Raw genomic sequence first — 13,366 nt, 5'->3', positions numbered from 1 at the left:
TTCTTCACTGAATGGATCACATTCTAGAAGAAAAGCCATTTAATGGCTAATTCAGATTACTCCTCAGAAATGAGAAGTACAGAGAGAATGAAGCATTTAATTCTGGAAACACATTTTGCCCCAAACACTCCCAGGCATCCCCCTGGGCTGTGCATTCATCAGCTTGGGCTGGGTGTGTTTCCAGGACATTCTTTGTGACCAAGATTATCTCCTGTTTGACTGAGGCTGTGGAGAGCAGGGACTTGATTAACTTGGCTGTCAGAGGGACAGGGCTGTACAAACAAGAGCTCCCTGGTGGGTTTTGGGTTTTCAGCACCAGTGAGGCCAGAGGCAGAGCAGCAGCATTGCTGCTGTGCATCTCAGCTCAGCTTTTCCCCACAAAGCTCTCCATAACATCAGCAGGGTTGCATCCCTGTGTAGCCTGCCCTAAAAGTTGAAATTGAGGATGGGAAAAACCCAACCCCACTGATTCTCTGTTATTCATTATGCTGCTGCTTTTTTTTTTTTTTTTTTTTTTTTTCCCACAAGGATTTATCCTCATACCACAAATTAGTAATTCCTTCTTTTTCTCATGTGTTGCTCATGCAGTGCTGCACTAGTGCCTGAAAACTTGATATTCCTGTGGTCAGCATGAGAGTCCATGTGCCAGTCCATAACCACAGAGGTTATTCAAAGAGGGAATGTGGGATTTTTGATGTTCTAAGAACTGGATTAAGGACAGCAAAGCAACCAGAGTCCAGGTGATGCCTCCACTTCCTCCATCCCTGGACCCATCTTCCCAAAGGCAACACAAGTGCTTCATTTGTCTTGCTGAGGTGCATTTGAAAGCTGAGAAAGCTGATTTCCCTCTGCTGAGCTCCTTCTTGAGCCCCCACCACACTGGTGCCAATGAATTTCTTGTGGTGGTGCTGCCAGGCTTCAAAACCAGGCTGAGATTTGTGCCACAGGGTGTCAAATTAAAGTTTATCGTGGTCACTGAACCAGCAAGGCAAAGCCCCAGAGCATCACAAGCTCTCTGCAAAGCTCCTTCCATTAGTTATGCCTGTTCCTGCTGTCAGTCCTCTAAAAAAACAACCATTTCCCTTCTTTCAGGGCAAGGTTTGGGAAGTCCTGTCCAGAATTGTAATGCCCCATGGAACCCTGTGCAGGAAGCTGCAAAACTTGTCTGAAAGTGTTATTCTTGTTCCCAAATCTGTTCCTGACCTCTCTACATTTCTTTTCCTTGGCTGTGAAATTCTCTTTGACCTAATTACAATTCCCACTTGGTATTTTGGCTCTGGAAATGGAGATGCAGAGCTGCTGAACAAAAAGTGTGTCAGGTGCTCTGTGGTCACCTCTGCCTCTCAGAGCAGAGATGAGCAGACAAAGGCTGCAGGCACTGGGATCATTTTACATCTAAGCCAGTGTTTAATTCTCCTAATAGCCCCAAGATTGCAGGAGCTCAAAGCTTTACAACAAGGATTAAGAAACCTCCTACATATGATCTTGTTGCAGGGAAGGTAAAAGAAAACAGAGTGACTGAGAAGTGTTCTTGAAAAACATTTATTTCTGTAATGGATTGATAGCGCTGACTCCCAAGCCCCACAGTCTCTCCCAACATGTAATTCTGGGGACATTTACTTTTGATGGAAAAACAAAAGCCATAGAAAGAAGCCCCCACAAAGAAACAGTTTGGTACCAAACTGAGCCCAGGTTCTCTCTGTTGAGTTTTTAACCCCAGCTGGGATGGAGCTGCCCTACTCCATCCCTTGGTCCCAGCTGGAGGATGTTCAAAGGCCCCAGAGAACTGAAGATGTTGTGTTTAACTGCAGAATAACCAGGGGGGACACGGGCAGGGAAGGATTCAGCAGCTGCTATTTTTTACAGACATCATTGAAAAAGGAAATCTATGCATTTCAGTTTCACCTCCTGAGCCCCAGCATTAGGAAAGTTCAGATACAAACCCAGAGACCAATGTACACAAAATAGTGACCAAGTGTCCAGACATTTCTAAGCCCCTCAGTTTACTGTGCTGTGATACCTCCAAAAAGCAACAAAACCCACTTTGGAATTGTGGTGGATCTTATCTTTAAGAGGGAGGGACAGAGATGCAGCACAGAGCATAGCAACTGTCAAACAATGTTTTAAGGCAAATTTATTCCCATTTATCAGGAGTCAAAGATTTTTTTTTGTTTGCTTGTTTGTTGGCTTTGTTGTTTAAGCTGTTAGATAACATCTCAGCTGGACATTTCTGCTGAGATGATTTAGTCAAAGTTTGAGGGAAGTCATCCCAAACTGATCTGAGCCTAGCAAATCATGTTATTCCCAAGAATATCAGTCAGAACAAATTTTTCAAAAATTAAAGTAATTGATGTTCAGAACTCCCCAAAACTTTCTTCCCTCAGAGACCAAGTAAAACACACAGACATGAAGAAGGACACAGTGGCAAGCCTCTACAAACACAGGGCTGAATAGGACCAAAGCAGAGCCAAACCTAAATTCCACAGGTGCGAGAACACAAACAGAGTTATGAGTAAAAAAAGGAGAAAAAAGAAAAACAGAGCCCCAGAGAGGAATGTTTCATGAGAGAGAATGGGAAATAAAAGTCCACTGTATGCAAAAAAGGGAGTTCTTAGGTGCAGCCACAGAAAGCTGGGGAGTTCAGTTGCCTCATCTCTCAGGTGTGTTAGTTTGTTGTGCCTTTGCCCTCCCCTTGAGATCCAGGTGATGGTGCCAGGAGGTTCCTGCCTTTACTCAGTCTGTGCATCATAGTTTGCCCCCCCTGCTTTCTTCAGCTCGTTCTTGATGTAATCTTCATCCAGCTCTTTGTGGTCACTGATCACAAATTCTTTGGCAAAGTTCTGCAAGAGATAAAGAAAAAGCCTGTTAAAAAAGGGGGAATATTTTCTAAGCAGAATGAAGATGGGTTATCCAGCTTCCCTGGGTGACTGAGCTGCATGCCCTGATCTCCTGTGCCTGGGATGATAAATAGAAAGCTGTGGATGAGACTAGTGAAGGCAAAACCCAACACTTAACCTGGAAAAATGTTGTGTATCTACTTCCACAGTCACTGGCTGCAAGATCCAGGGGTGCAGCAGCTCTTCCTGGAGATGCACAGGCCAGGTTAGGTCAAGTTCCCTAAGCAGTATGTGAACTAAAATATTCAAAATTATTGACCTCCTGACCACCACTGACCCTAATCTTCTCTATGCCCTTTTCAGGGCCCCTTCACCTAAAGGAAGAACAGCAGCACACTAGAGTACATTATGGTGTTACAGCTGCCAGCTGTGGGGAGAGTGCCTTGGTGAAAGGCTGAGCAGCACAGGGATGGCACCAGGAGCAAACTCAGCTCCTGCAGTGGGTTTAGAGCCTCCTCCCCTCATCTCCATCATTTAGAGCCTCCTCCCCTCATCTCCATCATCTAGAGCCTCCTCCCCTCATCTCCATCATTTAGAGCTTCCCCCCCCTCATCTCCATCATTTAGAGCCTCCTCCCTCATCTCCATCATTTAGAGCCTCCTCCCTCATCTCCATCATTTAGAGCCTCCTCCCCTCATCTCCATCATTTAGAGCCTCCCTCCCTCATCTCCATCATTTAGAGCCTCCTCCCCTCATCTCCATCATTTAGAGCCTCCTCCCCTCATCTCCATCATTTAGAGCCTCCTCCCTCATCTCCATCATTTAGAGCCTCCCCCCCTCATCTCCATCATTTAGAGCCTCCTCCCCTCATCTCCATCATTTAGAGCCTCCTTCCCTCATCTCATGTGCAGCACAGACCATGGCCAAAGGCAGGGCACTGCCCCAGACAGGCTGCTCTGCTCACAGGCTCTGCCCTGTGCTTGGTGGTCCCCAGTGACCTCTGAGGACACCCTGCATCAATGCTCTGGTGTCTGCAGGGCAGCTGTCCCTGCCTGGGGCTCTCTGCAGCTCCTGGGAGCTGGGCAAGCCCCAGGCAGCGTGCTGGCATGCCAGGCTGTGAACACAGAAAACCTTTCTGGGGGCAGAATGGGATCCCAGGGTGCCTTTAGGGCTCCTGTCAGAGCAGTGGCACCTCGGGGGTTGGCATGGCATCATGTGTGTGCACAGCCATCTCAGCAAACAGGCTCTTTGCTGCTTGCTTTAGCATTTTCCTCCCCTTCCTAACCACAACTGAGAACGCTGCATGAGCCTCCCTTCCCCCAGCCCACAGAGCTTCAGCCAGCATGACAAACACAAGCATCCATTGCACTCCACCAAAAACATGAATTAAAATGACGTCTCAGGAACTCTGCAGTGCCTGAATCCCTGGGCAGTGAGTTCCCCTGGAGGTGATGGGAGAAGGAGCAAAGGCATCTTGTGTGGGTCTGGAACAGCCCCAGCACAGCAGGGATGGGGCTCTAATTGCTTTCAGACTCCAAGCCATGGGAGAACTCTGTATTTGGCAGCATCTCAAGGGTCTCAGTTTGGGATCAGAGTCGGGTAGAGGAGGGGGTGGAGGAGGATGCAGCTTGAAAGAGCCTCAGCACCTCTTTCACACAGAAATGGAAGGGAGAGGAGAACAGCTCCCTCCTCCCCGGGCTGTGGCTGATCCTGTTTCACACTGTGGGAATCCTGTGAGCAGCTCCAGAGCCTCTCTGCTCTGCTCTGCTCTGCTCTGCTCTGCCTGCTGGGCAGCTAGAGAGCTCAGCAATCACAGCCCTGCTCCACTCCTGCAGTGCTCAGCTCTGCTGGCCAGCACAGGCACTCATCCACACCTTGGCAGAGTCCAGGGAAAATGGGAAAGACATTGCTTTTTAAAGAAAAATAAATCCTTTTTTTTTTTTTTTTTTTTTTTTTTACTCATGCTCACAAGTGTCCTACTTCCAGGTCTCCAGGGTGAGATCTCTGCCAAGCTCAGCTCTTGCTAAGACAAACCCCAGGATTTTCAGCTATTTGATGCCCACTGAGGTGTGAGTTTTGAGGTGAGCCTTTTCAATGGTACCAGCTGTAACAAATTTTCCTCACCTTGGGAAGCAGATTATCCAGGACTACCTGATTTCAGGGCAAGTCTTTGCCCTGCTTTAGTGAGAACTGAGGCAGGTCCATCAAATCATTTCTGAGAGGGATTCAATGAAAAATGTGTTTTATAAATGTAGAGGGGGATTTTCTTCAATGCCCACTCTGCAGAATCCAGCTGATTCTGAAATTAAAACTGCATGCCCGAACAGAGGAGAATTAATTACATGTGCCACAAAGTAAATATAATTACTCAGATGCTGTCTCAACTAGACACTTATCCAAATGACTCCTGGGGGTTGATCTGTGGGCATCAGCCATGATTTCAAATCAGCACCACCAAGACACCTTGCAAGGAATGAACAGGATCCCCATAGCAGTGGCCAGATGGGTTCTGCTCCCAGCCACTCTTAAATATCCTCTTATCTGACTGGGCCACCTCTTGTGCCAGATTTGTACCCTCAGAGTGCAATCTGGGTCACTGCTATTAATAACTCTGCTTTATTCCATTCTCTCAGGGTCCTCCTCAGTTCCTCACACTGGTTCTTACCCACCACAGTGTCTCCTCAAGCCTGGCCCCAAGGAGGAAGATGTTTTTGGTGAGTTGTGTGCCTGGCATTTCTGATTTTAACATCCTGCTTGACCTTTTCCAGCCACAGCCTCCCTCATCACTCTGAACTCACTGTCTGAGCTCTCTGGGGCTGGGCTTTTGTTCAGGGTGCAAATCCTAAGGCACAGTGCATAACTGTGCATAACTGACATGTTCTTCATCTTACATCCTCCACTTCCTTTTCCCTTCTCCTCCCCCCAACCCCAGGCTTTCTACAATCACAGAAAGCCCTGCCAGTGAATTCTAGCCTTTGTCTTCACCCCAGTCACCAGCAGCCCCCAGATAACAAAAACAATGATGCCATTTATCTTCCTCACTCTCACAACACAGCAGTGACCACAGTCTCTTGGCTTTACCTCTCAAATCAGTGAACAGGACACAGAAATACTGAGGTTCACTCGTGGTTCCCCAGTGCTCCTCTCTGACACAGCTCCTGAGCAGCACAGCCTCACAATTTTGGAATCCCATCCCCTGTGTCAACCCCCACAGCAGGTACAGACTGAAAGGGCTCCAACCATGCAGGAGCAAAGGAGGAGCCTGCATCCCTCCCTGGGAAGCATGAAATTTGTGCAGAAAGCTCAATCTTCTTTTTTTCAGCCAACTTAAAGGGGGGAAAAAGGGTGGAGTAGATTTTCTTCCTCTTCCAAGTCTTGAATGTTTAGCATATGGGCCATAAAATTTCCCTAAATTACCCAAGGGAAAATCTGTGTGGTGCAGATATTGTAACAAGCTAGGGGCCCATATAAATCCCAGCTTAGGAAGCCTGAAGCCAGGAGTAAAATCCTGGTTTGGTCTACAGACACTTGGGTTCTCAGCAGCTACAGATGGTGCCAGGTAGCTGAGCAGCTTCATGCCATTTCTTATTTATTTTATTTTTACTGGGGCTTGGAGCAGCTTCTGCTGATGTTCAAAATCCTCAGTTCTACTGTGCTTAATGTCAGCACTCCCATCCACTGGTCATCTCATCCTCAGATGCAGTACAGAGGAGATGACATCTCCCAGGTTTCTTTTCCAGCATGGTCTGAGTCCCAGGCCTCCAGCAAACCTGCTCCTGCACTCAGCTGTCAGACTCCAAGCTCAGCAAAAACCCTCTCTTCAAATCTGCTCCCTGCCAATTTTACATGGACCAATTCCAGACACTGAGAGAATCCAGTCCAAACCTCTGGCAAACACTTGTCTCAGCAATGGGAGCTGCATTTCAGCCGCTCTGCAAATTCTGCCTGTCTGTGCTTCATCCCACTGGAAGAGCCACAAGTCTGTGTGTCAGACACAGGGGATGAGAAGCTGCTGATTCTGACCCTCTTCTCTAGACTGGGGGTTCTTGTAAATCCATACCCATTTGGTATGGTCATTACAGTAAACCAGAACAGGAAAAACAGTCAAAAGAAAAATTCAGCTTGTCTTCCCAGCAGGATCTCACTCACACTCATGAGTAACTCTCAAAGCCTCTGTGACATAGCTGTTCCCTGTGAGTTTGATTTCCTGAGTGCCTCTAACAAAGCTATTAAACCTTCTGGTTTCATTTAGCTATTTAATCTTCTGGTCAGGATTCTGTGCTGATATGAGAAAATCAAAGCACATACAGGGAATTCTGTGTGATCTCAAAATCAGGGACAGGGACCCCATCAGTGGGTGCTCCACTGGGACACCATCATCAGTGCAGTGAGGAATCCAGAGGAAAAGGGGAAAGTGAGCAAAACAAAGATCTGGGAATGAGCTGCAAAGCAGAAACCCAGTAGAGCTGTTGACATCACCAAAGCCAGATGAATTCCTCACCAAAAATAATGATGAATAAAATGCCTCGAATATTTGCTCACAGAAACAGAGCTGTTTTACCCTGAATATGAATTAGGGAAATAAGAGAGCACATGACTTTGTGGGGGAAGGAGTGCTGATGAAAACAGAGAAGAGTCAAAATACATGGAAAATCAGACAGACTGGCAAAGATTGGGCAGTGCCTTTGCTGGAATAGCCCTGCAGGACATTAATTCAATCCTGTCAGGAAAAAGACCCCTAAGGAAGAGTTAAAATCTCCTGGTAGGAAATGAAATCATGAAGGGCAATGAGTTCACAGAGAGCCAAGAATACTCAGAGGGAAAATCCTGTTTCTAGTTCTTTGGTTGTACATCAAAACCACCCCATTTCAGTACCAGGTGCCACTGCCAGTGCCACAACCCCTGTGCCTGGGCTGTGGGGTCTGGTCACCAGAGAGCAGCTGTGCAGGGGACAGCAGTGCTGTGGCTCTCTGTACACATCTGCCAGGCCATCCTGGGACTTCCATAAAGTTCCCACTTGTTTGGGTTGTTCTAGGGTTAAGTTTAGACCCCAGAAATGATCTCCCAAACATCTTAAGCAACTGCCTGCAATGGGAAATTTTGTGCCAATTCTTCCCCCATTAAACCTGTCCTTGGCATGGAGAGAAGCCCAGTGGATAAAAGATGGAACTGTGCATCCCCTTACTCCTTTCTCCATTGGCACAGCAGTCTCACACAGCAGGACCCAGCCAGAGCCTTGAGGAGATACAGATAAAAATTTGTTCCCCATCCTGGCCTTACTTCTAAGCTGCTCCCAGCTGAACTGCTTGGACCAGGCTGCAGGCTTGAGCCAAGATTTCCAGCTGAGTTAAGGAGGAAAGGATGGAAAAATAAATGGCTGTAAGGGGAAAAAAAAGCTCCTGATAGTTCTTTAAGTGGGGTTTTCTACAATCCAAAAGAAATACAATAAACTCAAAAGCCATTTTCCAACAACATTAAAGAGGTAATAAGCATAGATCCAAGTAGGGCCAGAAGACCTGGCTCTCATCTAGCACAGATCAGAAGAACTACAGCTATTTGTAGCAGATGAGATCCATCCCTGTCATTTTAGTTATTACAGCTAAAAATCAATTGTCCTTTCTTGCTGAGAGGTTTTCTGGCAACCTCCTGCACTCAGTACCAGCACTGCTTCCCAAGCCACCTCCCCACAGATTTCACAGCACCTGCTCCTCCTTCCAAGGGAGGAACACAAAAGCCAGGGCAGCCCAGTTCCTCTCTCTGCTCTGTGACAGTTCATCCCTTTGTTCAGAGCCCAGAATCTGCTCCTCTCCAGCTGATGTCCCTTGTGTTCTCTTGTGGCAGGTGCTTCTGGAGCCCATTAACAATCCCTGTGTGGGATTCTCTTTATCCCAGGGCTGGGCTGTGCTGGCAGGAGGTTCCTGAGCTGACTGGCTTTCACTTTGTCTCACAGAACCAGGAACATTTCTTGGTGTTTGTACATCAGTGAAGCACAGGATAAAAAGCAGGAGTCCCCTCTCTGGTGTTAAATAATGACCCACAGTTGCTTTGGCAAATAGTACAAGATTGTGAGAGCCCTTCAGGTTTTACTGAGGGCTTCTCAGAGTGAAGAGCTGCTCTTCTGGAATCCCAGCATGGCCCTTGTGTAGATCAAAGCTGTACAAAAAGCCTCCTTGTGCCACCCTGCCCTGCACAGAGCCCAAGTGCACCTACATCCCATTCAGGGTTTGCAGACCCAAAATCTCCCACCTTAGGGTGGTAGGAGCTACTGATTCCAAATGATGAACCAACACTGACTCAGATTTGTAGTTTTATCATTACAGAAAAACAAAAACAAGTGTATTTTTCTCACATCTCAAATAATCTCTGTGAAAAACAGAAGAATGAGAGTGTACCTGAAGGCCAAGGGAACTATTAAGAGTGAAATAGCTCTGGGATAAATTCCCTCCATTAAATTTCAGTTGGAGTTTCTTGTCCTTGTTTATTTTGACAGATTATCTGCAAGGTTACAGGCATAAAAAGAAGAAAATAGTTCTGCTTTTATCTCACTCCACTCAGAGGGATTCAGTTGCATATTAAGAGCTATTCAAAATACTTGTCAAGATAATTTCTTCTGGACAGGAGATCACCATTGCTGTGACATTGAGAAATGGTTTAGGGGTTTATAGGCAAGGTTGCTCAGTAAAAGTGTATCAAGTACCAGTTGTATTGTTTTTGTATTTTAGTACAGACTAATTGGAATGTGAAAGCTTTTAAGTAACAGCTAAGAAAGGTTAATGCTCCACCAGATTATTAACTTGTGCAGACTACTAATCAAAGATGAAACAAGTGAAATTGCAAATTATATGTAACAGACCTAGGGACAGATCTGAGCACAGTGCTCAGGAATGCTATTCAACTCAACAGGAACACATTGTCTAAACAGATTTTTAAGAAAATCTTGGGCTTAGTGACTCATGTAAGAGTCATTCATTAGTACTCTATAATTTCATCTTCAGCTACAATTACACAGTTTCAGCTGCTTCCCATGAGTACAAACTTGCTTTTCTATCTCTCAGGTGTCATTCTGGAAGTTTCTTTGGAGAACAGACCCCTCTGAGTCGTCATTGTGAAACATTTAGCACCAGAGTTTATCTGGAATGCATTATCTTCTTCATTCTTCTTATCTAAAAGTAATATTCTGTATCATATAAGCTACCAAAGAGTTGAGGGGGGCTCCATTCTCACCCTTCACAGTGTCCTGTTGGGAGATTCCTTTACACAGGCAAGAGCTCAGTTATTGAGGGAGATTAATTTAATCACCAGCCCATTCTCCAAGAGCATAAACAAAACCATTCCTTAGGCTCTGGCGAGCTGGTTCTATGTTTCCTTGGAAGAGCCAATTCTGCTTTAAATACTTCTCCAGAAGAAACATTCCAAACATCAGCATCCTCTCCATCACAGCCAGGTTTCAGCTGTGGCTCTGTGCACCTCCCACGAGTCACTTCTCTCGTGGCTCTTGTTTGTTCTCACTTGGACTGAGCCCATTTCTCTTTCCCCTGCTACACCCAAGGCCAAACAAAGCCTGTACACATCTAGTTAGCTATTAAGAGTTAGTTAATTGGTACAATGGGGACTTCAGACTTTGGGTGATTAGCTCCACAAATTCACTGTGCAAAGACAAAAAAGCCTCGGGAGAAGTTCAAACAAGGGTGTGGGTTTTCCTGTTTAATTTTACCTGCTTAACTTAATACTGCTGGTGATCATTCAATATTAAACTATTTCCATATCAAGGAAGGGGATGGGAGACATCTCAGTGGTGACAAGGAGGAGAGTGCATAAATTAAATAGCTACAGCAGCCTTAAGCTCAAAAGATGCTTCTTTATGCCTGGGTGCTCAAAGGGCAGATGTTAAGCCTTCCTAGGAGGAAGGCAGGCAATAGGAAACTGTCTTCTCTTTAAAGGATTAACTCCTAAGTTGGAGGATGAGCCAATCTTTCCTTCTCTCTCCCTCCTGCCGGTGTTTGCACAGGAAACAGCAATGGGAGCTGGTGGTTAGGAGCATAAGGAAGAGGTTACCTGTACTACTTCCTTGACCAGAGTCTTGTCAGTCCCAGTTTTGGCTCTCTGCAGGCCACTGACATCCTCTCCAATCCAGGTGATGAGGGCAAACTTGACTCTCTTGCTCATGGCATCGCCGGTGGTGAATCGGACAAAGCCAAACAATCGCACGTCATCTGCAGAGGCAAAAAGGGACAAACTGATCACAGCCAGGAACATCCCTGCCCTCCCCTTTGCCAGGACCATCCCTGCCCTCCCCTTTGCCAGCAACATCCCTGCCCTCCCCTTTGCCAGCAACATCCCTGCCTTCCCCTTTGCCAGGAACATCCCTGCCCTCCCCTTTGCCAGGGTGAGCCTGTTGCTCTCACACACCAAGGCAAGGCACTGATCCCATGTGTCATTTGGGAATCAGGGGGCAGTACAGCTCATATGCCCTGTGCTTACAAAGGGTGCTTTGCCCATGTTGGCTCTGCCTCTTCTGGGCTCTCTGAGTTACTAGGAGGAAACTGGGCATCTCACATCAGAGTGGAAATGGCTAAAATACAGCCAGCAGGCAGGTCAGGTGCACAGAGCTAACCCCAGTTACACATTCAGCCAAATTATTCATCTCCAGGTCTGGTGAAGAAAGGAACAAAGTGATATCTTGGTGCCTCTTTCTTACAGAACAGCAGGATTAGGGTCACATTTTATAACATTACCAGAGACTGGCCATTGTGCAAATCTGATCTTTCTTCCTCTCTCCATCCATTTCTAGCTCACTTGTAGTATGAATTTACAAGAAGGAAGGGAGAGAAAGAAGAAAAACCTGCCATTACTTGCCCAGGTGTGTTTTTCTACTCCTTTGGAAGCCCTGGAGGGAAAAGTCCTGGATTTTAGAGCTGTGCTGATCTTTGTTTCACAGCTAGTTTGTGCTACACCACTCCAGACTAATTTACCCTGGCCATATGTGTGACAACTTTGTAGATTCTTATCTCAAAGAGCTGCTTCCTCCATCCCCTGGTGACTCATGGAGCCAGGCAGCTGGAAGCTTTCCTGATCAGGAGCAGCATCCCCCTGCAGCCCCAGGCTCCATGGGATGCTGGAGCCTTGCACCAGGAGTGGCAGAAAGCAGATGGACACTTGTGCAATTGTGGAATTGTGGAATATCCCTCATCTCTTAGAGGTCACTTGAGGCCTTTTGAAGGAGGTGACTCAAACCAGAACAAACCTTCTGGTACTCCTGGCACACTTCTTGTGACCAGTTCAACATGCCTTAGAGGGCTGACTAATTGCCAGGTGAAAATGCAGGCTCCAGGTGAAGGAATGACTGTTAATATCCCCAGCACACTCCATGAGCCAGTCCCAAGAGCTCTGGAGACAGGGGAGAAGCAGCAATAAACTGCTCATCCACAGAAAATAAGCTGCTAGAAATCAATGTTAAAAATTAAAAATTTGGCTATTCTCTGCAAGGTGATGTATCTCAGAGCTTCTTGAACACTTTGATGTGCCAAAATGTGGACAAAGACAAATTCCTCTTGATAAAAGAGAGGGCTTTTTTAAGTCTGAAAAAGAAATCCTCCTCTGCTCTCCCTGTTTTGTTCTCGTTGTTCTTTTTTATTTTTTTGTCACTGACTGAGTAATACTGGGCAAACTGGAGAATGGATGCAGGGGGGTGTGTGAGCCAGTACAGTGTTCAAAACAAACTCCTCTGAAGATCTCGAAATAGAAACAAAGAGAAAGATGCTATTCAGAGGAAAAATCCAGATGGGTCTTTGGAAGGAGAGAAAGAGTTGTGTATTAACACTGCAGGCAAACAAAACTTCTCCCTCAGTTACCCTGCTACTGGTGAATGTAAGAAACACACATGGAGACTCCTGGTTCTGACAGTAAATCCTCTTCCCCAGATTGATTAGAACCATAAATGAAGCGACAGCCAGGAAATACCCAAGGGGAAGTGAGACAGTAAATCTCCTGATGTTACAATTAAGAGATCCAGGAGCAAGCCTTGCTTCCCCAGCTCTGACAGCAAAGGAGGCCACCCTCTGCCCAGAATGGTGCTGTGGCTCCTCTGGGAACAGTCCTGGAAGGCCCTTTAATGTCATGGAGTGCTGGCACCTCCTGCACTGCACTGGTGTCACTGCCCTTCCCATGGAGCCCTCGCTCCCCACCTTGAGCCTGGGGGATTTTCATCCCTGTCCCTGCCAAGGCTGTTCAGAGCCTGAACACTGGAATATGCCCCTCTGTGATAAAGAGAATGGAGAAAGATAATGATTGTGGAAAAGCAGTGTTTTTTCATAGCAGCACAGAGAGGAAGTTCCAGGGATGCCCCATGCCTGGAAGTGTCCAAGGCCAGGTTGGATGGGGCTTGGAGCAAACTGGGATAGTGGGAGGTGTCTCTGCTTATGATGAGGCTGGAATTAGATGATCTTTAAGGCCTCTTCCAGGACAAACCATTCTGGGATTCTATGAATTCATCTGTCAGAATAACTTCCATTTTACATGAACCCCCAGCT

The 13,366-nt window shown here is 46.5% G+C and overlaps 1 protein-coding gene across 2 annotated transcripts in view; it reads right to left on the bottom strand.

The window, feature by feature from the left end:
• Positions 1 to 1,526: 1,526 nt before the first annotated feature.
• The window catches only part of COTL1 (coactosin like F-actin binding protein 1), a 346,092-nt gene continuing 334,252 nt past the window's right edge, over positions 1,527 to 13,366 (bottom strand). For both annotated transcript variants that reach the window (XM_079316053.1, XM_079316052.1), the window contains 2 exons: positions 10,893 to 11,050; positions 1,527 to 2,840 (listed from right to left, as the gene is read on the bottom strand). In XM_079316053.1, coding sequence (XP_079172179.1) covers positions 2,730 to 2,840; positions 10,893 to 11,050 — 269 coding nt within the window. In that variant the 3' untranslated portion in view covers positions 1,527 to 2,729. The remainder of the gene's footprint in view (positions 2,841 to 10,892; positions 11,051 to 13,366) is intronic.

Source organism: Erithacus rubecula (assembly GCF_903797595.1).
Source record: "Erithacus rubecula genome assembly, chromosome: 12".
Taxonomy (NCBI): domain Eukaryota; kingdom Metazoa; phylum Chordata; class Aves; order Passeriformes; family Muscicapidae; genus Erithacus; species Erithacus rubecula.
The sequence above is the reverse complement of the archived record's forward strand: the minus strand, read 5'-3'. Positions and strand labels throughout refer to the sequence as shown.